Below are 24,234 nucleotides of genomic sequence, written 5' to 3'. Positions count from 1 at the left end.
TCCATTCAAGTGAATAGGCCTGGGCTACAATATACAATGAACGGCACTGTACTTGTCATGCTGTGAGCATGTCACATGCTGATCGTCAGGGGTCCTTGCAATCGTCCCCTCCTGATCAGATATTGATGACCTATCCTGAGGATAGGCCATCAATATGGGACTCCAGGAGAACCCTTTTATATGACTTTTCTGGGAATTTTACCCTTTGAGGGTTGAATTTCACAAGACCTTTGACTAGCCTACAGATATAATTAACACCACAATAGGCCCAAAATCAAATAGCACTTTGCCTAATCGGAACACTCAATAATTTATACTCATCTAACAAAAATGAGTGAAATTAATTTCACTTAACCATAAAAATACTCTGTATTAAACATGATTAAAAATAATAATATCATCATGATTCATTTGCAATAATATCCGTGGGGAATACACACCAAATTTCACCACCGTATCACCCCCGATCTAATACGTACTAAAATATAACTTGTGCCGTCTAGAAAAGTTATACAGATGGGACTGCCTATTCACAAAACGGTGACCTGTTGTAAGTAGCAGTAGCATGAATCCAAATAGATATAGGGCATATACCGCCTCTAACCTATACTGTGCTCTGCTAGTCCTCTCCTCCTGAGGAAGCGAGACCGCGAAACGCACGTCGAGGAGCGTTTCATTACCATCCCCATCACATTTAGGTATGATATTATTATAGTTTTTATAGTGTATTGTTATTTTCACATCACGGACAGCTATAGAATAGGTAAGGACTAGCAGAGCACAGTATAGGTTAGAGGTTAGAGGCGGTATATCGCCTATATCTACTGTATTTGGGTTCATGTTACTGCTACTTACAACAGGTCAACATTTTGTGAATAGAAAGTCCCATCTGTATAACTTTTGTAGACGGCACAAGTTATATATTAGTACGTATTAGATCGGGGGTGATACGGTGGTGAAATTTGCTGTGTATTCCCCATGGATATTATTGCAAATGAATCATGATGAAATTATTATTTTTAATCATGTTTAATTAAGAGTATTTTTATGGTTAAAGGAAATTAATTTCACTAATTTTTGTTGCTTAGCCTACAGATATGCAGCTTTCTATCACATAATTTGTGCTACGGTAGCTCTTCTAATGGATTGGACCAGATGGAATAGCGTTTGTCCCCGATGTGCATCAGTGATCTTTGGACGGCCATGATCCTGCCGCGGGTTTACCACTTGTCCTTCCTCAGACCATTTTTGGTAGCTACTAACCACACCATACTGGGAACACCCCACAAGATCTGCCACTTTTGAGATATTCGGGCCCAAGTCATCTAGACCAGGGTTCCTCAGCTCCAGTTCTCAGGGCCCATTATGTTTTCAGGATTTCCTTAGTATTGAGCAGGTGATATAATTAGTGTCAGTGCATCAGGACTTACCACAGGTATTTAATCGGTGGGATATTCTCAAATCATAGCCGGTAGGTGGGCCCTGAGGACTGGACTTGTGGAACACTGTCTGCTTCCAACACATCAACTTCAAGACCTGATGAATCACTCGCTGCCTGTTTTACCGTATCATACCCCTTAAGTAGCAAGAAAATCAGTAATATTCACTTCACCTGCAGTGGTTGTAATGTTAGGGATGGCTGGTTTATCTAAACAGACAGATGTGTGGAATTCTCTCTCTAAATAATATATGATTTTGTTTTTTAAGACCCTAAAGAAACAATATTCAAATTCATGGTGAAATTCTTCCCGGTGGACCCCGGGCAGCTGCGGGGAGAGTTGACCAGGTAATCATCATTCCTTCCATCTGTGAATTCCCATCAACACCCTTAGATATAAGTGACATTTTCCAGTGTGATGGAAAGTTCTGCTCATCTGTGGTCAGCCTGAACTGGTATCAGAGCTCCTGACTGAAATACTGCGTCACTTATACTTTATTTATGACCCAGTGGTCTTCATAAAATTCCTGGGGAGAACCTCCGGTGTGAGGCAAGTGCTGATATCCCGATATTCAGGAACTGCAGCCGCCCCTGCCTTCTCGTGGATGATTGACAGCTTTCTTCCTACGCTGTCTATAGTAAGAAAGCTATCAATCAGTGGTGGTGGAGGAGTGGAATCCAGGAGCTCATAAATATCAAGACTCCTGTGGTCATGCATAGTTATCAACTGGCCTCGATTTTCAGACTCCTGGGCCAAAAATGGGTGGGGCTAGTATAAGCACCGTCCCTAAGTGGGCTGTCCTGGCCATGTTTGGGGTGTTTTTCAGGGGCAGAACTTACCCAGAATTCACCAACTAAATTGTTGGTAAGTATGATCATGCAATGTATTAAGTCGATCCAGCACTTCGCTAATGCCAGAGCTGCTGGGTTTTAGGAAAATGATTGGGACAAGAAAAGTAAGTGACCCTGCTTCTTAGCATAAAATGGTGGAAGATTCCCTTTAAAGAAATCCCCACCGGACCCCCAGAGATCAGTAGTTATCTGTGAAGGAACAGTTTTCAGGTTCTCTGTAGGGGTAGATTGGCCTTAGATCTTACAGGGAAATGTCTCAGGGGGCCGCCTGGGCCCTCCTCACGGCCGGCCAGTGTAAGTTTTTGGGGATGTATTTTGTGCTGCTGGCAGTATTTTCTGATGGACTGTGGGGGTGGTATAATGTGCTGCAATATGGTATGGCTGGCCCTGCCTTTCATCAATTTGGACCCAACTGCAAAACGGGGCCACTTTTACTATTTTTTCCAGGGCCACTTAAAGTTCCCATTCTGCCCCTGGGGTGAATGAAATATTACAGTGTCCATCGTAATCAGTGGACTGTCTATAACATGTGGATGTGTTGAGTCTTCTAGAATAAGAGACACTGCGGCTAGCCGACCTTGGCTCTAATAGATGAAGATTGAACCCTCTATGCCAGGGATGCCCAACCTGCCGCCATCCAGCTGTTGCAAAACTACAATTCTCAGCCTACAGCTATTAGAGCACGCTGGGAGTTGTAGTTTTGAAACAGCTGAACGTCCGCAGGTTGAGAATCCCTGCTCTATGTTATGACATGTCAAAAAGACATGGAAACCTAACAGAAAAAAAAATGAAGTGTGCACTGAGCTAAGGAGAGACAATTTCAATTATTCACCCAATATACAGACATATCCCTCTGCAAACAAAATTTCTCTTCAGTCCGTCAATGACAAAGGGTCTGCAGGTTGTAGCTGCCCAACTGTGATGTAACTACCACGCCCAGCATGCACTGACTCCATGGCATACTGAAGGTTGTAGTTAGCCATCTGCTGGAGAGACCTAGCTTGTAGACCCCTTGTTATAGGCATCTATAATGTGTCCCATATGCAGAACTAAGAGCAACTATGGCGAGGTCTGTGTCCCTTGCAGGGGATTATTTGAGTGGATTGCCCAGTATTGTAATATTTATGCCTCCAAACCTTACAACCCCCCAATCCCAGCACCAGATATGTGTCTACTAATGGTCCTACATTTGCAGGTATCTCTTCGCTCTTCAAATTAAAAAGGATTTAGCCTCTGGGAAATTACCTTGTAATGATAACAGTAGTGCCCTAATGATGTCTTACATACTTCAGGGTAAGTACAATACCGCTCCTGTATATTATAACCGAATCTGAATAAGTATATATTTTGTCAAATTAAAATGGAAGATGACATGCAGGTGGAGATGTCAGCAGTGGCATATGTGCCATAGCGAAAGAATACATGTCTGATGTGGTAGATGGAAAGTGAACTAACTGCTTGTTGTGATAAAAATCATAGCTACTACCTAAAGCTGCCTCTAGGGGGAGTTCATTGAAAACAGATTTATACAGTTTCCACTGAGTTTAATATAACCTGTATAAATTGTAGGCAGTTAGTTCCCCTTGAGTGGGAGCTGGGTGCAGCCAGAATAACTTCATTTACAAGTTAAAAAAATTAAGCAATTCTATATAGATTACGTTTATGACTTAAAAATATGGTGGTGGTTATTAAGTGTAGCTGTCAATTAGGAGTAGTGTCCTCCCGAGGTCACGCAGACTTAAGCACTTGGATTGGAGGGATTTTAAAAAAGGCCCTGGGACAAGAAAAGTAAGGGGGTGGTGTACAATAAACCTGGAAGATGATCTTCTTGCTTACTGTAGAGTCAGGGGCGTAGCTCAAGGCTCATGGGCCCCGGTGCAAGACATCCTTCTCTCAGTGCTTTGTGGCCAGGGGTAGGGAAGCACATAGCCTTCCTTCTGCCTGAGGCAAAAATTGGCTCCTGGGCCCAGTAGCGACCTCCACCTCTGCACCCCTATAGCTACGCCCCTGTGTAGAGCATTCCACACTTTGAATACTGTAATGGTGCCTTTACATGAGACGATTATTATCGGTAATGAATGTTAGTACAAATGATCGGCCCATGTAAAATGCTTGTTCATCAGATTAATTCATCGTTTATGCTGATACATAAATCACTGTTACTGGGCAGCAGATTGTGCTGTGAAAACAGGGATCTGCTGCCCACAAACAACAAATCTGTATGTAGACAAGTGATGGCAGCAACAATCACTCATGTAAATGCAGCTCTCACCTCCTCTGATGAGCAGGCAATTATCGGGAAGGACCTTTTCCTGTATTGCTGACTAAATCTCCTTTCCTCCACACATAATGAATGTCCCCTGGTTCTTTGTAAGTCCTGAGAATTAAGGGCGTTATCCAAGACTAATCTTTTTTAAAAGACCTCTTCAGAACGGCTGGACCCTCGGTGGGGTTCAAACTTATCTGGTTCCCGTCGCTGGATTCCGGCTGCATCTGTCCAGGGCTGCCTCCACAGGTCTTGGGTCTCTGGGAGTCAACATCCTGTTGATGGGCGTCAGCGAACACAGCAGGGACCTGTCACTGGGTCACGTGTAGTGGCGTAGCTATAGGGGTCGCAATTGCAACCGGGCCTCTAAGTCAAGGGGGCCCACGAGCAGTGTTCCTCTAAGCTGAGCAGGTGTGCGGCCGCGCAACAATTATTGTGCCCCCGCTCACAAGTTTAATAAGTTCGCTCAGTGCTCACCCTGCTTCCAAAATGCCCACACACTTGCCCACACTAGTGATGAGTTCTTCCAAACTTCCTCCTTCTGTGTGCGTGATAAGCAGGGCGACACCCACATACTCCCTTGCTACTGCAGCTTCCTTCTTTTTCTGACCGAAGAGGAGGAGCAGCAGTGCACAAAGAGAGGTAACGCGGAGGCGGCGTTGGCGGCGGCTAGACTTCTCCTGAGACTGAGAGCTGCCTGCTACTTAAGTATGCTGAGGACAGTCCTGGAGGGCATAATGATGCAGAACACAAGGGGAAACTGTGAAAGTACCACTGGCAGGAACACACCATCCCATCCCAGTGATATTCTATCACTGGGATGGTGTGTTCCTGCCAGTGGTTTCACCCCTTGCCTTGACAAGGGCCCTTGTGTTCTGCAGCATCATGCCCTCCACCTATATACAGCCTATACCTATGTACAGCCTATACCTATACAGTCTACACCTATGTACAGCCTATACCTATACAGTCTACACCTATGTACAGCCTATACCTACAGTACAGACCAAAAGTTTGGACACACCTTCTCATTCAAAGAGGTTTTATTTATTTTCATGACTATGAAGGCATCAAAACTATGAATTAACACATGTGGAATTATATACATAACAAACAAGTGTGAAACAACTGAAAATATGTCATATTCTAGGTTCTTCAAAGTAGCCACCTTTTGCTTTGATTACTGCTTTGCACACTCTTGGCATTCTCTTGATGAGCTTTAAGAGGTAGTCACCTGAAATGGTCTTCCAACAGTCTTGAAGAAGTTCCCAGAGATGCTTAGCACTTGTTGGCCCTTTTGCCTTCACTCTGCGGTCCAGCTCACCCCAAACCATCTCTGTTGGGTTCAGGTCCGGTGACTGTGGAGGCCAGGTCATCTGGCGCAGCACCCCATCACTCTCCTTCATGGTCAAATAGCCCTTACTTTCAAAGTTTTCCCAATTTGTCAGCTGACTGACTGATCTTCATTTCTTAAAGTAATGATGGCCACTCGTTTTTCTTTACTTAGCTGCTTTTTTCTTGCCATAATACAAATTCTAACAATCTATTCAGTAGGACTATCAGCTGTGTATCCACCTGACTTCTCCTCAACGCAACTGATGGTCCCAACCCCATTTATAAGGCAAGAAATCCCACTTATTAAACCTGACAGGGCACACCTGTGAAGTGAAAACCATTTCAGGTGACTACCTCTTGAAGCTCATCAAGAGAATGCCAAGAGTGTGCAAAGCAGTAATCAAAGCAAAAGGTGGCTACTTTGAAGAACCTAGAATATGACATATTTTCAGTTGTTTCACACTTGTTTGTTATGTATATAATTCCACATGTGTTAATTCATAGTTTTGATGCCTTCAGTGTAAATCTACAATTTTCATAGTCATGAAAATAAAGAAAACTCTTTGAATGAGAAGGTGTGTCCAAACTTTTGGTCTGTACTGTATATACAGCCTATATCTATATACATTCTATACAGCTTATTTACAGCCTATACCTATATACAGTCTACACCTATGTACAGTCTACACCATGTAGACTGTACATAGGTGTAGACTGTATATAGGTATAGGCTGTATATTGGTGTAGACTGTATATAGGTATAGGATGTATATTTGTATAGACACTATATAGGTGTAGACTGTATATAGTGTGGGGATTCGCTCTGGTAGGTAGGTTAGCGGACGCAGTATAGAGGCAACAACTAAGTCTTTGAATTAGACAGTTCAGTGTTTATTCACACATTAAGTAAATTACAAAATCCACCTGCTTTTACACCAACAAGGTAGCAGGCCTTAATCCAGGCCCAAACTTCCAGGTCCCAACACAGAGACTGACAGAGCTCTACTGTCAGAGAGGAGTAATCCACTCACAGCTGACATGGCTGGTTGGGTTTTTATAGGCCAGTCAAGACCCGGCCTGAAAAGTGGGGAATAGTCACCCACCCATCACTTTGGCTACTCCCAGTAAGAGCCGTCCCGGATCAGCTATACAGCCATACTAAAATAGCCAAGTGTCAATCAGCATTAGCTGCCGCTGACACCTGAGGCCAGGAACCTCGGTGACACATACCTTCCATCAACGACGGACCTTTGCACCTTCGTACATACCTCCCCCCTTTGTTCAACCCTGAGGGGGTGAACACTTGCCAGAGAGTGTACCCAGGACAGGGCATCCACGTTTCCCTGTAACCGGCCTGCCCTGTGTTCCACTGAGAACTTAAAGTTCTGTAATGACCAGAACCATCTGGTTACCCGAGCATTCCTCTCTTTGGCCTGGCTCATCCACTTGAGAGGGGAAAAAGCCTCTTCCGCCTGATCATTCCAGCTGACCATCGCGGACTTCCGTCCCTTCAAGAGCCCTGTCAACAGAGCCGCTAAAGTGGCAAAATGGGGAACGAACCTAATATAATATCCCACCATTCCCAGGAACGACTTTACTTGCCTAGTGGTGATAGGTCGGGGCCAATTCCGAATCGCCTCTATTTTATTCACTTGGGGTTTGACAACTCCACGTCCGATGACGTACCCCAGGTACTTAGTCTCCTCTAACCCTATCGTGCTTTTTTTGGGTGAGCAGTCAGTCCAGCCTTCCTACAGCCTGCACTTTGGGTAGATGACTTTCCCAGTCGGTACTGTGGATGACGATATCATCCAGGTAAGCCGATGCGTACCGACGCTGTGGACAAAGTACAATGTCCATGAGAATGTGGTGGGGGCACCATGCAGACCAAAGGGTAACACCAGGGAGAAGAGAGTGACAAAGGAGTCCCCAGAGCCAGACTACAGCCAGAGACCAGATCATCTTATTGTCCTGGTGGTAAGTAGACAATGCAATATGTTTATTATGTAATTGTTTAGTTATTAATACTACATTGGAAACTAATTTACCTCACATTTAGGGTCCATTCACACATCCGTGTGTGTTTTGCGGATCCACAAAACACGAACAGCGGCAATAGTGCGTTCCACATTTTGCGGACCGCACATTGCCGGCACTAAGAGAATATGCCTATTCTTGTCCGTTATTGTGGACAATATTAGGACATGTTCTATTTTTTTCAGGATCGGAATTGCGGATAGAAATGTATGAGTCCGCAATTCCGTTCCGCAAAAAGAGACAGCTACAAGAAGCTTGATTAACCATAAGGGAAGCATAGCAGTTCTTTTAATTTAAAAGGTGAGAAAGGGGTGGAACATATGTGATGTCTGATAACGGGAGGGGGGGGGGGGCAATTTTTATCTTGCCTAGGGCGGCAAAAATCCTTGCACCGGCCCTGCTTAGGCTGCTTACTTACAGTTTACATGATTGCTCAGTCCCTGCAGCCTCCGGCACCTCCGACTCTCCACTGGCTCAGGCCCGCCCAGCTCCCGTCCAGCTCCCGTCCACCACTGACAGCGGGGGAGAGAGTGAGAGAGGAGACGCCGATTCTGTGGCCCTAAACCCTGCCCCCAGGCCGACTCTATTGCTGTCTGTGGCCCCAGACCCGGGACCTCCCATGGCGGCTGCTGGAGGCACGGGCGGCAGTTTAGTGTCGTGGGTGTCGGCACGAGCAGGAGTCAGGAGGCAGAGCGGCACCAGGCAGGAAAAGGAAACAAAAGGAAAAAGGTCATTTTTAATTTATTTCATTTTTAAATTAAAAAAGATTGAATTGGCTAATTAGGGGAACAGGAACAGGGAAGAAAGGGGCCAGGCCAGGCCAGGCCAGGCTGCGCTGCCCATGCGTGGACTAGGGCGGCGACGGCCGCGGGCGCTGGCAGCCTGGCTGTCACGACCGTCACTGGCAATTTTACTTGCATCCCTGTTCTCTAAAGGGGCGGTTTTAGGGGGCGGTCCTAGGGCTGGGTAGGGGCGTGGCCAGGGGAGGGGGGTGAGTTCCACCACCTATTCTCTGAGGAAAAAAAAGCCCTGGGTAACACTTTATACTGATAAAGCCCTTCAGGGATGCCAAAGGCAGTTTTTTCTTTGGCAGCCTCCGTTAAGGGCACCTGGCAGTAGCCCATCGTGAGGTCTAAGACAGAAAAATATCGGGCTTGTCCTAACCTCTCGATAAGCTCATCTACCCGGGGCATGGGATACGCATCGAATTTGGAAATCTCGTTTAGTTTACTAAAATCTTTACAGAACCGTAACGTCCCGTCCGGTTTCGGTATTAAAACTATATGACTGGCCCACTCAATTTTGGACTCCTCAATGACGTCTAGTTGCAGCATTAGCTGCACTTCATACGCGATGGCTTGTCGCCGTGCCTCGGGAATCCAGTATGGTTTTAACCAGACTTTTGCCTGAGGCTCAGTGACAATGTCATGTTGGATTATGGAAGTGCGTCCAGGGAGATCCGAGAACACATCCGTGTTCTGACTAATAAACTCCCTGGCTTCCTGAGCCTGTTTAGAGGAGAGGCTGTCAGCAATTTTTACTGTGGCAACTGCTTCTCTTACATCAGACCGAGGAGCCTAAACCTTTTCTCCTACAAAACCTGGCCGTGGGCTGTCTTCAGTACAAGACTCCCTATCTTTTTTATGGTTTTAGTAAATTTACATGGTACACCTGCTCCGGCTTTCACCGCTCCGGCTGGTGTACCTTGTAATTTACCTCTCCCACTTTCTCGAGTACCTCGTAGGGCCCCTGCCACCTAGCTAGGACTTTACTGTCTACGGTTGGTACCAGAACCAAAACCAGATCATCCAGGTTAAAGTTCCGGACACGAGCCTGCCGATTACAGACCCTACTCTGGGCTCTCTGTGCTGCCTCCATATGCTCCCTGACCAGAGGCAACACTGTCTCCATCCATCCTTGCATCTGGGTAACGTACTCAATAACACTTTTGTGCGGTGTGGGTTGTTGTTCCCATGCTGCTTTGGCTATATCCAACAGACAGCGAGGGTGTCTACCATATAGCAGTTCGAAGGGCGAGAACCCAGTAGAGGCTTGGGGCAACTCTCACACTGCGAACATGAGATAGGGCAGAAGAAGTTCCCAGTCCCTCCCATCCTTAGACACCACTCTTTATAAGATGTATTTAATGTTTGATTAAACCTCTCTACCAGGCCATCCGTTTGCGGATGATACACGGACGTCCGTAGCTGTTTTATGTGGAGCAACTTACAGAGTTCCCTCATGACCTTGGACATAAAAGGGGTCCCTTGGTCAGTCAGAACTTCTTTAGGTAGTCTCACTCGGGAAAACATCTCCATTAACTCCTTAGCTGTGAGTTTGGCTGATGTATGTCGCAATGGCACCGCCTCTGGGTACCGAGTGGCGTAGTTGAGGACGACCAAGATGTGTTGGTGCCTTCTAGCGGACTTCGGTACTGGGCCTATGAGATCCATAGCGATTCGCTCGAACGGGATCTCGATAATCGGGAGAGGCACCAGGGGGCTCTGAAAATGTGGCTGGGGGCTATTTATCTGGCTAGTTGGGCAAGACTTACAAATCTACCTCTCTGAGCACACTGGGCCAGTAAAACCGCTGTAGTATCCGGTCCTGCATTTTCTGCCACCCCAAGTGAACCCCAAGAACATGTTGGTGGGCAAGCTCCAATACGAGCTTGCGATATGCCTTGGGCACCACCAGCTGTTCAATATGCTCACCCCGTAGTTGGTTTACCCTGATACAGCATTTCCTGGTGAACGACAAAACGGGGAAACATTGACTCGGCCCCAGGTTTTTGTGGTTCACCATCAATTATTACCACATTCTCCCAGGCCCGGGATAAGGTTGGGTCCCTGTTTTGTGCGGTTCCAAAATTTTTACCGGAGTCATTGAGGTCTGCCAATCCAGGACCCGGCAGCAAGTCCTTAATGTCTCCTACCAACACACTCAGCGGGGTTGTCTCCCCCTCTTCCACTGAAGTGGCGGTCACTCCTATTGCTGGCCCTTCAGCTGCTGGTTTCCAGGGTTCTGGCCTCCTCCCCGAGCCAGGCCACTCTGCCGAAGTTACCCCTGACTCAGGGGCATCAACAATAGTGATGGACGAACATCGGCCGGGACGATTCGTGAATGCACGTTCGCGGTGGGCCCCATTCATTTTAATGGCAGACGAACCTGAAAGACCTTCAGGTCATATTTGCAGCCAGCAAACACTTACTAGAAGTACACAAATAGTCCCACAACATGGACAGTGATATACCAGAGGGGGATCTTCGGCAAAAATTCCCACAAAAAATATGTATTTTAATCAGGGGTCATTTTTATGCATCTTAAAGGGAAACTTTCAAAAATGGGCCCTGCTGGAGCCTAGAAATGTTTTTATTTCCTATCAGTTTGATGTATACAAATGTGCATCACTCCACGTTTTGGTATCCTGTAGAGTCCATTAAAAAAATGCATATGTTAACGTAAGTTTTTTTTTCTACCATGGAACTGTATGGTGAACTGACGCCACTGTACGACATTAGTCTGAGGCATCTGTAAAGCATACATTTTTGGTATGCATTAAATGGATGGTAATAATAGGATGTAAACCCAGCCCTAACGTCAGAATAAACACCAGTACACAGCGGAGCAGCGTGGCGGAGAGGGGAGGCTCCCATGTACTGATAGTGGTCAGGGATGAGGACTGTGCTTCCCAAGGATCATTTTCTACTGGGAAATACAGGGCACAGTATAATACACTAGAATCTATATAATATAAAGATATTAGCCCTACCCCCGAATAATAATACAATTAGGTGGTGATTTATTATATAGAATTAAGTCTATGTTAGGCGTATTTCTGAGACAGATTGTGGCGCAAAGGTCCTTAGCACCGCAATCTGCATATTTTTCCTGCTCATGGAAGGTCTAAAAAAGGATGGCGTGGGCAGGGAAAAGGATACAGTTATGGTCATCCAGTTATTGGATACCACCGCCATACATTGACCGGATAACACCTCTGTACAGTGACCAGTTAACACGGCCATACCGTGACCGGATAAAAGGGTATAAGAGGGCACAGTACATGGAATAACTAGGGGCACTGCACAGGTTGTTGTAAGAGGGCACAATGCAGGGTATAAGGGGGCACAGTATGGGGTGAGGGGCACAGTACGGGGTGGGGGCACAGTCACATGACCCTGTGACATTAGAAGGTCCTTATAGTGAATGCGGTTCATATGCCACCATAATGAGAGGCAGAGGAGTGAGACAAGGGTGTGATTATGTGGCTAGAGATAAAAAAAAATAATTGGCCAGTACAGGCCCAAAAAATTAGGCAATATGCATTCACCTGACTGCAAAGAACTTTGTATTCTGTGGCTAAAGGTACATTAGGCGGTCACAGGATAAAAATGTAACTGTCGGCCAGTACAGGCCCCAAAAATTAGCCAATAGGCATTCACCTGACAGCACAGAACTTTGTATTCTGTGGCTGGAGCTACATTAGGCGGTCACAGGATAAATATGTAACTGTCAGCCAGTAAAGGCCCCAAAAATTAGGCATTCACCTGACATAAAAGGCCTTTGATGCCGCTGTATATACATAAGGCAAGGACCAGTCTTTGTTCTGGGTGGTGGCGGATATGTGTGGGCTGGCATGGGGAAATTCAATTACACGTGGTCATCACAGATGTTGAATTCCTCCGAGATCCATGCCTCATTCATTTAAAAAAATGTGAGGTAGTCCACACTGTCGTGAGCTAGGCTAGAGCGCTTATCGGTCAAGATCCCCCCTGCTGCGCTGAACGTCCTTTCGGACAGAACACTCGACGAGGGGCAAGCCAAGAGTTACATGGCAAATTCTGCCAGCTCTGGCCACAGGTCAAGCCTGCACACCCAGTTGTCAAGGGGTTTCTCGCTTCTCAGAGCGTCCACATCGGCCGTTAACCCGATGTAGTCGGACACCTGTCGGTCTAGGCCAGGGATCAGCAACCTCCGGCACTCCAGCTGTGGTGAAACTACGACTCCCAGCATGCTCCATTCACTTCTCTGGGAGTTCTGAGAACAGCCAAGAAGGTGTGCATGCTGGGAGTTGTAGTTTCGCCACAGCTGGAGTGCCGAAGTTGCTGATCCCTGGTCTAGGCGTTCCCTGAGGTTGGATCCAGAGGGCGGCTGTCGATGGGGTTGGGTGCAAGAATGATCCCATATCTGAAGTGACCAAAACATCTTCAAACCGCCCTCTTTTTACAGGCGCGGTAGGATTGGTGCCCGCACCTGTTTCGGTGTGGGTGGAAATTCCTCTGCCAGCGCCCGCAACAGCAGAATGCAGCATCTCTCGCAGCAAGACCTGTAAATGCTGCATTTTGACAGCCCTCTGTGATGCTGGTAACATGTCCGCCATTTTGTGTTTGTACTGGGGGTCTAAGTACCACCCAGTACAGGTCCTTGACAGGTCCTATGCTTTTTATACGGGGGTCCCTCTTTAAACACTGGAGCATGAAGGCCTCCATTTGCACTCAATTGGAAACAGTGGAGCACCCTGTCTCCTGCTCATCGCCCAGGAGAATGTCGTCCTCGATCTCCCCCCAGCCACGGACAACACCAGGGATCCCCGAAAAGTTAAAAGCCTGCTCTTATTGCTCCTGCTCCTCCTCCCCCCCAGCCACCATTCTCCTCTGACTCCTCTTCAGACTCCTGCATACTTGTCTCAGATGGAGTAGCCCCCCGTGGGAATTCATTCAGCATTGCGACTTCCTCATCTTCCAGCTCCTGCTCCTCGACGGCTTGATCAATGATACGATGCAATGCACACTCCAGAAAGAAGGCGTAAGGTACGATGTCACTGAAGGCGCCCTGGCTGCGACTGACCAGTTTGGTGATCTAATCAAATGGCCGCAGAAGTCTGCATGCATCGCGCATGATCAGCCACTGGCGAGGTGAAAAGAAACCAAGCTCCCCAGAATTTGTCCTGCCGCAGAGTTCGTACAGGTAGTCGTTAACGGTACATTTTTGCTGGAGCAGCCTATCAAGCATATACAAGGCGGAGTTCCAGTGCGTCGGGCAGTCACAAATCAGACGTCTGATGGGCAAGCGGTGTCGCCACTGAACGTCAGCAAGGCGAGCCATAGCCATGTAAGATCTTCTAAAATGGCTAGAGATTTTCCTGGCCTGCCGCAAGACGTCTCGGACCCTGGGGTATTTTGCAACGAATCGCTGCACGACTAAATTCAGGACGTGTGTAATTTTGCCTTTTTCAGCGCGCTCAGCAGATTGGCACCGTTGTCGCACACCACTTTACCAACTGTCAAATTGAGTGGGGTTAGCCACTGATTGGCCTGTGACAGCAGAGCTGAAAGCAGTGCAGGACCGGTGTGGCTCATGGCTTCCCGGCACAACAGTCGCATCACAGCATGGCAACGTTTGACCTGACACGTCGAATAGGTTCTGAGGAGCTTGGGGGAGGGGGGGGGGGGAGGGGGTGCAGCGGAAGAGGCGGTAGCAGTGGAAAAGGAGGAGTCAGCCGAGTAGGAGACGGAGGATGGAGTAGGAGGAGGAGAAGAAGAGGCAGGCCTGCATGCAATCCGTGGCGGTAACACCAAATCCACACAGGTGCCACGGGTTACATGCTTGATGGCCGTCAGAAGGTTCACCCAGTGGGCAGTAAAAGTTATGTACCTTCCCTGCCCGTGTTTGCTAGACCACGTGTCTGTGGTCAGATGTATCTTGGCACTGACACTGTGTGCGAGAGATATATTAACTTGCCGCTGAACGTTCAGGGATGCCCTTCTGGGAGAAATATTTCCTTCCGGGGACCTTCCATTGCTGTGTTCCAATGGCCACAAATTTTCTAAAGGCCTCAGAGTCCACCAATTTATATGGCAGTAGTTGGCGGGCTAGCAGTTCCGACAAGCCGCCAACGGTCAGTCGTTTGGTCAAGAGCATTATCTGGCGTCATAATTTTTTTACGCTTGAGCATTTGGGCCACAGAAGCCTGCCTTGTGCCAGATGAACGCGACAACGGCACGGTGGAAGGTGGAGTAGAGGACAAATGGAAGGAGAGAGAAGAAGGAGTAGAGGCAGGACGTGGAGCGTCAGGAGTGTGGCTTTGTGGGTTCTGACGGCATTGCTCCTACTGGGCTCGGTGATGGGAGGCCAGGTGCCTTCTAAAGGCAGTTGTCCCTAGGTGAGTGTTGGTCTTACTGCGACTTATGCGTTGACAGCACAGGCTGCAGATGGCAACACTATTATCAGCAGCTGACATGTTAAAAAAAAAAAGCCCACACTGCGGAGCCATGTGCCTGCTTCTCCTCCCTTATCTGCTGCTCCGTCTCTCCCTCTGAACTCCCCTCCTCTTCCTCTCTTGTGGGCACCCACGTGACGTCCATCAACACATTATCATCGTCACCTTCACCACAACTGACATTAGAGATCTCGGAGTAGGCAGCAACAGCGGGGAACACCCTCCTTGGGCTGATCTGGGTACTGTCGTCAGACCGCTGGGTTGGGGCCATTGCTATATCCTCTTCCTCATCCGATGCCAAGAATGTCTGCGCATTGGTAAGGTCTGGGAATGGATGGGAAAATAATTCCTCTAACTCGAGTAGAGGGGCTATGGTGGTGGTGGTGGTGTTGTCTTTGGGGGTGCACACAGTAGAGAGTGAGGAGGTTGCAGATACAGAGGATGAGGAGGCTGCAGAAGCGGAAGGCTGAGTGAGCCACTCAACCACGTCTGGTGCGCCCTTTGAAGATATCGCACACACCTTCTCCAACTTCCCACTTAGGCTCATGGCCTGGTGCACCTACCCGACCCCTACCATCCCTGTGGAACGGTCTGCCTCTTCCTCTGCCTCTCAGTTTCTAAATGACCCTCTGCCTAAGAGCTCGTTCCGTATACGGAACCATTCATTTCAATAGGTCCACAAAAGATTTGGACAGCACTCTGTGCTGTCCGCATCCGTTGCTCCGTTCCGTGGCCCCGCAAAAATTGAGTCCTGTCTATACTTGTCCGTTTTGAGAAAGGCACACGGGCGGCATCTGTTTTTTGCGGATCCGCAATCTGTGGACCGCAAAAAATGGCACAGTCATGTGAACAAGCCCTAAGTCTGTAGGGAACAGCAGTATTTGTGGAAGAAGGTAAATCACAGCCCTCAATCAGTTTTTGTCGGAAACAGGTATATGGCACCCCTCAATCAGTATTTTGTGGAAGCAGGTGTATCGCAGCCCTAAATCAGTATTTGGTGGAAGAAGGTATATACAGTGGAGGAAATAATTATTTGACCCCTCACTGATTTTGTAAGTTTGTCCAATGACAAAGAAATGAAAAGTCTCAGAACAGTATCATTTCAATGGTAGGTTTATTGTAACAGTGGCAGATAGCACATCAAAAGGAAAATCGAAAAAATAACTTTAAATAAAAGATAGCAACTGATTTGCATTTCATTGAGTGAAATAAGTATTTGAACCCTCTAACAAAAAAAGACTTAATACTTGGTGGAAAAACCCTTGTTTGCAAGCACAGAGGTCAAACGTTTCTTGTAATTGATGACCAAGTTTGCGCACATTTTAGGAGGAATGTTGGTCCACTCCTCTTTGCAGATCATCTCTAAATCCCTAAGGTTTCGAGGCTGTCTCTGTGCAACTCTGAGCTTGAGCTCCCTCCATAGGTTTTCGATTGGATTAAGGTCCGGAGACTGACTAGGCCACTCCATGACCTTAATGTGCTTCTTCTTGAGCCACTCCTTTGTTGCCTTTGCTGTATGTTTTGGGTCATTGTCGTGCTGGAACACCCATCCACGACCCATTTTCAGTTTCCTGGCAGAGGGAAGGAGGTTGTCGCTCAGGATTTCACGATACATGGCTCCGTCCATTTTCCCGTTTATGCGAATAAGTTGTCCTGTGCCCTTAGCAGAAAAACACCCCCAAAGCAAAATGTTTCCACCCCCATGCTTGACGGTGGGGACGGTGTTTTGGGGGTCATAGGCAGCATTTTTCTTCCTCCAAACACAGCGAGTTGAGTTAATGCCAAAGAGCTCTATTTTGGTCTCATCAGACCACAGCACCTTCTCCCAGTCACTCTCTGAATCATTCAGGTGTTCATTGGCAAACTTCAGACGGGCCTGCACATGTGCCTTCCTGAGCAGGGGGACCTTGCGAGCCCTGCAGGATTTTAATCCATTGCGGTGTAATGTGTTTCCAATGGTTTTCTTGGTGACTGTGGTCCCTGCTAATTTGAGGTCATTAACTAACTCCTCCCGTGTAGTTCTAGGATGCTTTTTCACCTTTCTCAGAACCATTGACACCCCACGAGGTGAGATCTTGCGTGGAGCCCCAGAGCGAGGTCGATTGATGGTCATTTTGTGCTCCTTCCATTTTCGAACAATCGCACCAACAGTTGTCACCTTCTCTCCCAGCTTCTTGCTAATGGTTTTGTAGCCCATTCCAGCCTTGTGCAGGTCTACAATTTTGTCTCTGACATCCTTGGACAGCTCTTTGGTCTTTCCCATGTTGGAGAGTTTGGAGTCTGCTTGATTGATTGATTCTGTGGACAGGTGTCTTTTATACAGGTGACTAGTTAAGACAGGTGTCCTTAATGAGGGTGACTAATTGAGTAGAAGTGTCTAACCACTCTGTGGGAGCCAGAACTCTTAATGGTTGGTAGGGGTTCAAATACTTATTTCACTCAATGAAATGCAAATCAGTTGCTATCTTTTATTTAAAGTTATTTTTTCGATTTTCCTTTTGATGTGCTATCTGCCACTGTTACAATAAACCTACCATTGAAATGATACTGTTCTGAGACTTTTCATTTCTTTGTCATTGGACAAACTTACAAAATCAGTGAGGGGTCAAATAATTATTTCTGCCACTGTAGCAATAGCACCCCTCAATCATTATTTTGCATAAGAAGGTATATGGCACCTCTCAATCAGTATTTTGTGGAAGCAGATATATAGCACCCCTCAATCAGTATCTTGCGTAAGAAGGTATATGGCACCCCTCAATTAGTATTTGGTGGAAAAAGGTATAGCAATAACACCCCTTAATAAGTATTTAGTGGAAGAAGGTATATTGCACCCCTTAATCAGTATTTTGCATAAGAAGGTATATGGCACCCCTCAATCAGTATTTGGCGGAAACAGGTATATAGCACGCCTCAATCAGTATCTGGCGGAAACAGGTATATGGCATCCCTCAATCAGTATTTGGCGGAAACAGGTATATGGCACCCCTCAATCAGTATTTGGCGGAAACAGGTATGTGGCACCCCTTAATTAGTATTTTGTGGAAGTAGGTGTATCGCAGCCATCAATTAGTATTTGGTGGAAGAATGTATGTAGCAATAGAACCCCTAAATCAGTATTTTGTGGAAGAAGGTATATGGCACCCCTTAATCAGTATTTTGTGGAAGCAGGTGTATTGACGGCCCTCAATCAGTATTTGGTGGAGGAAGGCATATAGCAATAGCACCCCATAATCAGTATTTTGTGCAAGATGGTATATGGCACCCCTCAATTAGTATTTGGCGGAAACAGGTATATAGCACCCCATAATCAGTATTTTGTGCAAGATGGTATATGGCACCCCTCAATTAGTATTTGGCGGAAACAGGTATATAGCACCCCTCAATCAGTATTTGTCGGAAACAGGTATATAGCACCCTCAATCAGTATTTGGCCGAAACAGGTATATGGCACCCCTCAATCAGAATTTTGTGGAAGCAGGTGTATCGCAGCCCTTAATCAGTATTTGGTGGAAGAAGGTATATAGCAATAGCACCCCTCAATCAGTATTTTGTGGAAGATGGTATATGGCACCCTCAATCAGTATTTGGCCGAAACAGGTATATGGCACCCCTCAATCAGAATTTTGTGGAAGCAGGTGTATCGCAGCCCTTAATCAGTATTTGGTGGAAGAAGGTATATAGCAATGGCACCTTTCAATCAGTATTTTGTGGAAGATGGTATATGGCACCCTTCAATCAGTATTTGGTGGAAACGGGTATATAGCACCCCTCAATCAGTATTTGGCGGAAACAGGTATATGGCACCCCTCAATCAGAATTTTGTGGAAGCAGGTATATCGCACCCCTCAATCAGTATTTTGTGGAAGATGGTATATGGCACCCCTCAATCATTATTTGGCAGAAACGGGTATATGGCACCCCTCAAACAGTATTTTATGCCCGTAAAAACAAAAATATTTCGGCCTTCACGCCAGCCTCACTGCAAACCTGCATCCTCCACCAATTGTGGGGATTCGCTGTGGTAGGCAGGTTAGCGGACGCAGTATAGAGGCAACAACAAAGTCTTTGAATTAAACAGTTCAGTGTTTATTCACACATTAAGTAAATGACGCCTTCCTACAATAGGTATAGAATGTATATAGGTATAAGCTGTATATAGGTATAGCGTGTATATAGGTATAGGCTGTATATAGGTATATCTATCTATCCCACAGGGGTTATATTGTCCAGCACTGTGTAACCTTCATACATTTTCTGTACAGTATACATTATAATCCCTGTACCATGCCGTACAATATACATTATAATCCCTGCACCATGCTACACAATATACATTATAATCCATACACCATGCCGTTCAATATACAGTATAACACCTACACTGTGGGGTTATGTTGTATATTGTACGGCATGGTGCAGGAATTATAATGTATATTGTACAGCATGATGTATGGTTTATACTGTATATTTTACTGTATGGTGTATGGATTATAATGTATATTGTACAGCATGCTTTATGGATTATACTGTATATTACACAGCATGGTGCAGGTATTATACTGTATTAGGCCTCATGCACACGGACGTTTTTTTTCACGGTCCGCAAAACGGGGTTCCGTTGGTCCGTGATCCGTGACCGTTTTTCCGTCCGTGGGTCTTCCTTGATTTTTGGAGGATCCACGGACATGAAAAAAAAGTCATTTTGGTGTCCGCCTGGCCGTGCGGAGCCAAACGGATCCGTCCTGAATTACAATGCAAGTCAATGGGGACGGATCCGTTTGATGTTGACACAATATGGTGCCATTTCAAACGGATCCGTCCCCATTGACTTTCAATGTAAAGTCTGGAGTTCTGTTATACCATCGGATTGGAGTTTTCTCCAATCCGATGGTATATTTTAACTTGTAGCGTCCCCATCACCATGGGAACGCCTCTATGTTAGAATATACTGTCGGATATGATCTACATCGTGAAACTCATTTCCGACAGTATATTCTAACACAGAGGCGTTCCCATGGTGATGGAGACGCTTCAGGTTAGAATATACAAAAAAACTGTGTACATGACTGTCCCCTGCTGCCTGGCAGGTGCTGCCAGGCAGCAGGGGGCAGACCCCCCCCCCTGTTTTTAACTCATTGGTGGCCAGTGGGCCCCCCCTCCCCTGTTGTTAACTCGTTGGTGGCCAGTGTGCGCACCCCCCTCCCTCCCTCCCTCTATTGTAATAATAGCATTGGGGCCAGTGTGCAGGGTTGGGGGGGTGCGCACACTGGCCCCAATGTATTAAAACAATAGAGGGAGGGAGGGGGGGGTTGGGGGGGCGCGCGCACACTGGCCCCAATGTATTAAAACAATAGAGGGAGGGAGGGGGGTGCGCACACTGGCCACCAACGAGTTAACAACAGGGGAGGGGGGGGCCGCACAATGATATTCAAACTGGGGAGGGGGGGGGGGGGTCTGCCCCCTGCTGCCTGGCAGCCCTGATCTCTTACAGGGGGATATGATAGTACAATTAACCCCTTCAGGTGCCGCACCTGATGGGGTTAATTGTACTATCATATCCCCCTGTAAGAGATCGGGTGCTGCCAGGCAGCAGGGGGCAGTCTTGTACACAGTTTGTAGTGTATTCTAACTAGAAGCGTCCCATCACCATGGGAACGCCTCTGTGTTAGAATATACTGTCGGATCTGAGTTTTCACGAAGTGAAAACTCAGCTCTGAAAAAGCTTTTATGCAGACGGATCTTCGGATCCGTCTGTATGAAACTAAAACCTACGGCCACGGATCACGGACACGGATGCCAATCTTGTGTGCATCCGTGTTCTTTCACGGACCCATTGACTTGAATGGGCCCGTGAACCGTTGGCCGTGAAAAAAATAGGACAGGTCATATTTTTTTCACGGCCAGGAAACACGGCTCACGGATGCGGCTGCCAAACGGTGCATTTTCCGATTTTTCCACGGACCCATTGAAAGTCAATGGGTCCGTGAAAAAAAACGGAAAACGGCACAACGGCCACGGATGCACACAACGGTGGTGTGCATGAGGCCTTATACAGAATAGTGCAGGGGTTACACAATATGCTCTTTGATGTGACAATTATCTTAGGTTTTCCTATCGCCCACCTTCGATGGTGCTGTGCCCAGCTTATTTTACTGTATGGTGTATGGATTATTAGGCTACTTTCACACTTGCGTTTTTATTTTCCGGCATAGAGTTCCGTCACAGGGGCTCTATACCGGAAAATAACTGATCAGGCATATCCCCATGCATTCTGAATGGAGAGTAATCCGTTCAGTTTGCATCAGGATGTCTTCAGTTCAGTCGTTTTGACTGATCAGGCAAAAGAGAAAACCGTAGCATGCTACGGTTTTATCTCCGGCGAAAAAAACTGAAGACTTGCCTGAATGACGGATCCGGCATTTTTTTCCATAGGAATGTATTAGTGCCGGATCCGGCATTCAAAATACCGGAATGCCGGATCCGTCCTTCCGGTCTGCGCATGCGCAGACCTTTAAAAATGAAAAAAACAAAAAAAACGGATCCGTTTTGCCTGATGACACCGGAAAAACGGATCCGGTATTGCAATGCATTTTTCTGACTGATCAGGCATTTTTCTGACTGATCAGGATCCTGATCAGTCTGAAAAATGCCTGATCAGTCAGAAAAAATGACATCCGTTTGCATACATTTTGCCTGATCAGGCAGTCAGTTCAGGCAACGGAACTGCCTGCCGGAATCAAACAACGCAAGTGTGAAGGTACCCTTATAATGTATATTTTACAGCATGGTGCAGGGATTATAATGTATACTGTACAGCATGGTACAGGGATTATAATATATAGTGTACAGTAGTGCAGGGATTATAATGTATATTATACGGCATAGTGCAGGGATTATACTGTATATTGTACAGCATGATGTAGGGATTATAATGTATATTACACAGCATGGTGTAGGGGTTATACTGTATATTGTATAGCATGGTGTATGAACTATACTATATATTGTACGTCATGGTGCAGGGATTATAATGTATTCAGTACAGCATGGTGCAGGGATTATACTGTATATTACACAGCATGGTGCAGGGATTATACTGTATATTACACAGCATGGTGCAGGTATTATACTGTATTATACAGAATAGTGCAGGGGTTACACAATATGCTCTTTGATGTGACAATTATCTTAGGTTTTCCTATCGCCCACCTTCGATGGTGCTGTGCCCAGCTCTGAGCTAACCCCGCTCAGCAGCTGCCAAGGCTTAGATGGAACACTGCCCACGGGCCTCCCCAGGAGAAACAGAGTAAAAGCCCGGAGTGATTTACAATACCTGTGAGCTGCGGGCGGCGCCGGCGGCTAATTAAGTACACATAGGGTGGGGGCAAAGGCAGAGCGTGTGTGCATGCAGGCGCAGCCAGGAGATGGAGTGGTGCCGCTCCTGTCTGGCAGAGTTGTAGGGGCCGGACGTGGAGGAGGTGAAGCTGTGTGGTGGGCATGTTGGGCGTGCAGGGGTCTGGTGGTGTTAGGAAACGGTATTGAGGGTAGGGGGCCCCAAAATGAACTCTTGCACCAGGGCCCATGAGCCTATAGCTACGCCCCTGGTCATGTGCCATACGGGTGAAAGGTCACCAGGATGTTAACTACCAGAAACAGGAGCTGCAGAGGCAGCCATAGGGTGATGCAGCCAGAATCCAGCAGTGGGGACCAGGTAAGTATAAACCCCACCACAGGTCCAGGCACTCTGAAGAGGTCTGTTAGAAAAAGTTTAGTTTTGCATAACCCCATTAATAAATCCTGTTTCAGTTCTTTGTACTGACCACCCATGTATGTATATATGTAAATACCATCACCTCTAACGCTGGTTTAACATCTCCATTTACCTGCTCCGGCAGAGGAACAGCCTGACAGAGTTCACAGTATCCAGAATAGCCGAATGCAGCGGTTAACTGCCGGACCATAAAGGGAACAAGACAGTTTCCGTCCAGATCCCATTATAGTCAAATGAGCCCGGCAATTCTGGACAAATTCTGAGGAGTAAGCACATGCGGGTCCTTTCTCTTCCTCCGCTAGCACAGAACAACTCCTCTTCCTATGCAGGCAGCGGACCCAAGTCCATCTCCTTTCAATCTAAGGGGGTTGAGTGAAGGTATTAACCCTAACCTATATATATAATACTATTGGGTATACAAATACAGTAAATCAGAATATTTGACTTAACATTACAATTTACTCTTTTGCAGTTCCCTATTCTGGAGTACTATATTAACTCTTGTGGGGCCATATAAACTACGGAGAGTTATAAAGAACTAAAGATTTTTTTTTTTTTTATTGTAGCTGAGTTGGGTGATTATGAGGAAGAGACAGCTAGAAAACATGTGGAACAGAATCAATACCTACCAAATCAGGAATATCTGGACAACAAGATCCTCAAGTATTACCAGCGCCATGTGTAAGTAACTTTGTTAAAGTCAATTCCAAATGGCATGAGAAAAATTGATCAAATCTTTCAGTGAATGCAAAACTGGGGTTCATTTATCAAACTGGTGTAGAGTACAACTGGCTTAGTTGCCCATAGAAACCAATCAGATTCCTCCTTTCATTTTCCAAAGGATCCGTTCAAAATGAAAGGTGGAATCTGATTGGTTGCTATTGTCTACTAAGCCAGTTCTACTTCACACCAGTTTGATAAATGACTCCCTTTGTCTTGTGGTCTTGTATGTCGGCCCAGGCCAGTCGTATTTGAATGCTCTTGTAGTTTTCCATGCATGTAATGGACCATTGTATCTTGTCTTGCATCTTATATCAAGGTCTTGAATATTACTGATGACCTCTAGTACAAGAAACAGAAATCCATTGTTTTGAGAATTATTTTCAATCCAAACAGGTCCATGTAGGTGATTGTTAACAATAGTGGTCCATACCATGTTGCCCCCCACCCTCCTTGCTGACTTCAACTGTAGCTTCATTAGTGATTCAAGAAAGCTCCATGAGGAGTCATTCCCACGTTATCTGTTCATAAGATCTTGGCCAATATGTTGGTCTTTGTTAAATTCTTATATTTCAGCTATGAATCCTACTAGG

The 24,234-nt window shown here is 46.4% G+C and overlaps 1 protein-coding gene across 1 annotated transcript in view; it reads left to right on the top strand.

Moving 5' to 3' along the window:
* Window positions 1-24,234, top strand: part of FRMD7 (FERM domain containing 7) — a 63,877-nt gene that overhangs the window by 13,975 nt on the left and 25,668 nt on the right. The window contains exons 3-5 of the mRNA XM_044268948.1: window positions 1,708-1,786; window positions 3,486-3,583; window positions 23,488-23,602. Coding sequence (XP_044124883.1) covers window positions 1,708-1,786; window positions 3,486-3,583; window positions 23,488-23,602 — 292 coding nt within the window. The remainder of the gene's footprint in view (window positions 1-1,707; window positions 1,787-3,485; window positions 3,584-23,487; window positions 23,603-24,234) is intronic.

This window comes from Bufo gargarizans, chromosome 9, assembly GCF_014858855.1.
Source record: "Bufo gargarizans isolate SCDJY-AF-19 chromosome 9, ASM1485885v1, whole genome shotgun sequence".
Classification (NCBI taxonomy): Eukaryota; Metazoa; Chordata; class Amphibia; order Anura; family Bufonidae; genus Bufo; species Bufo gargarizans.
Note: the sequence above shows the minus strand (reverse complement) of the source record. Positions and strands in the feature narration are given on the sequence as shown.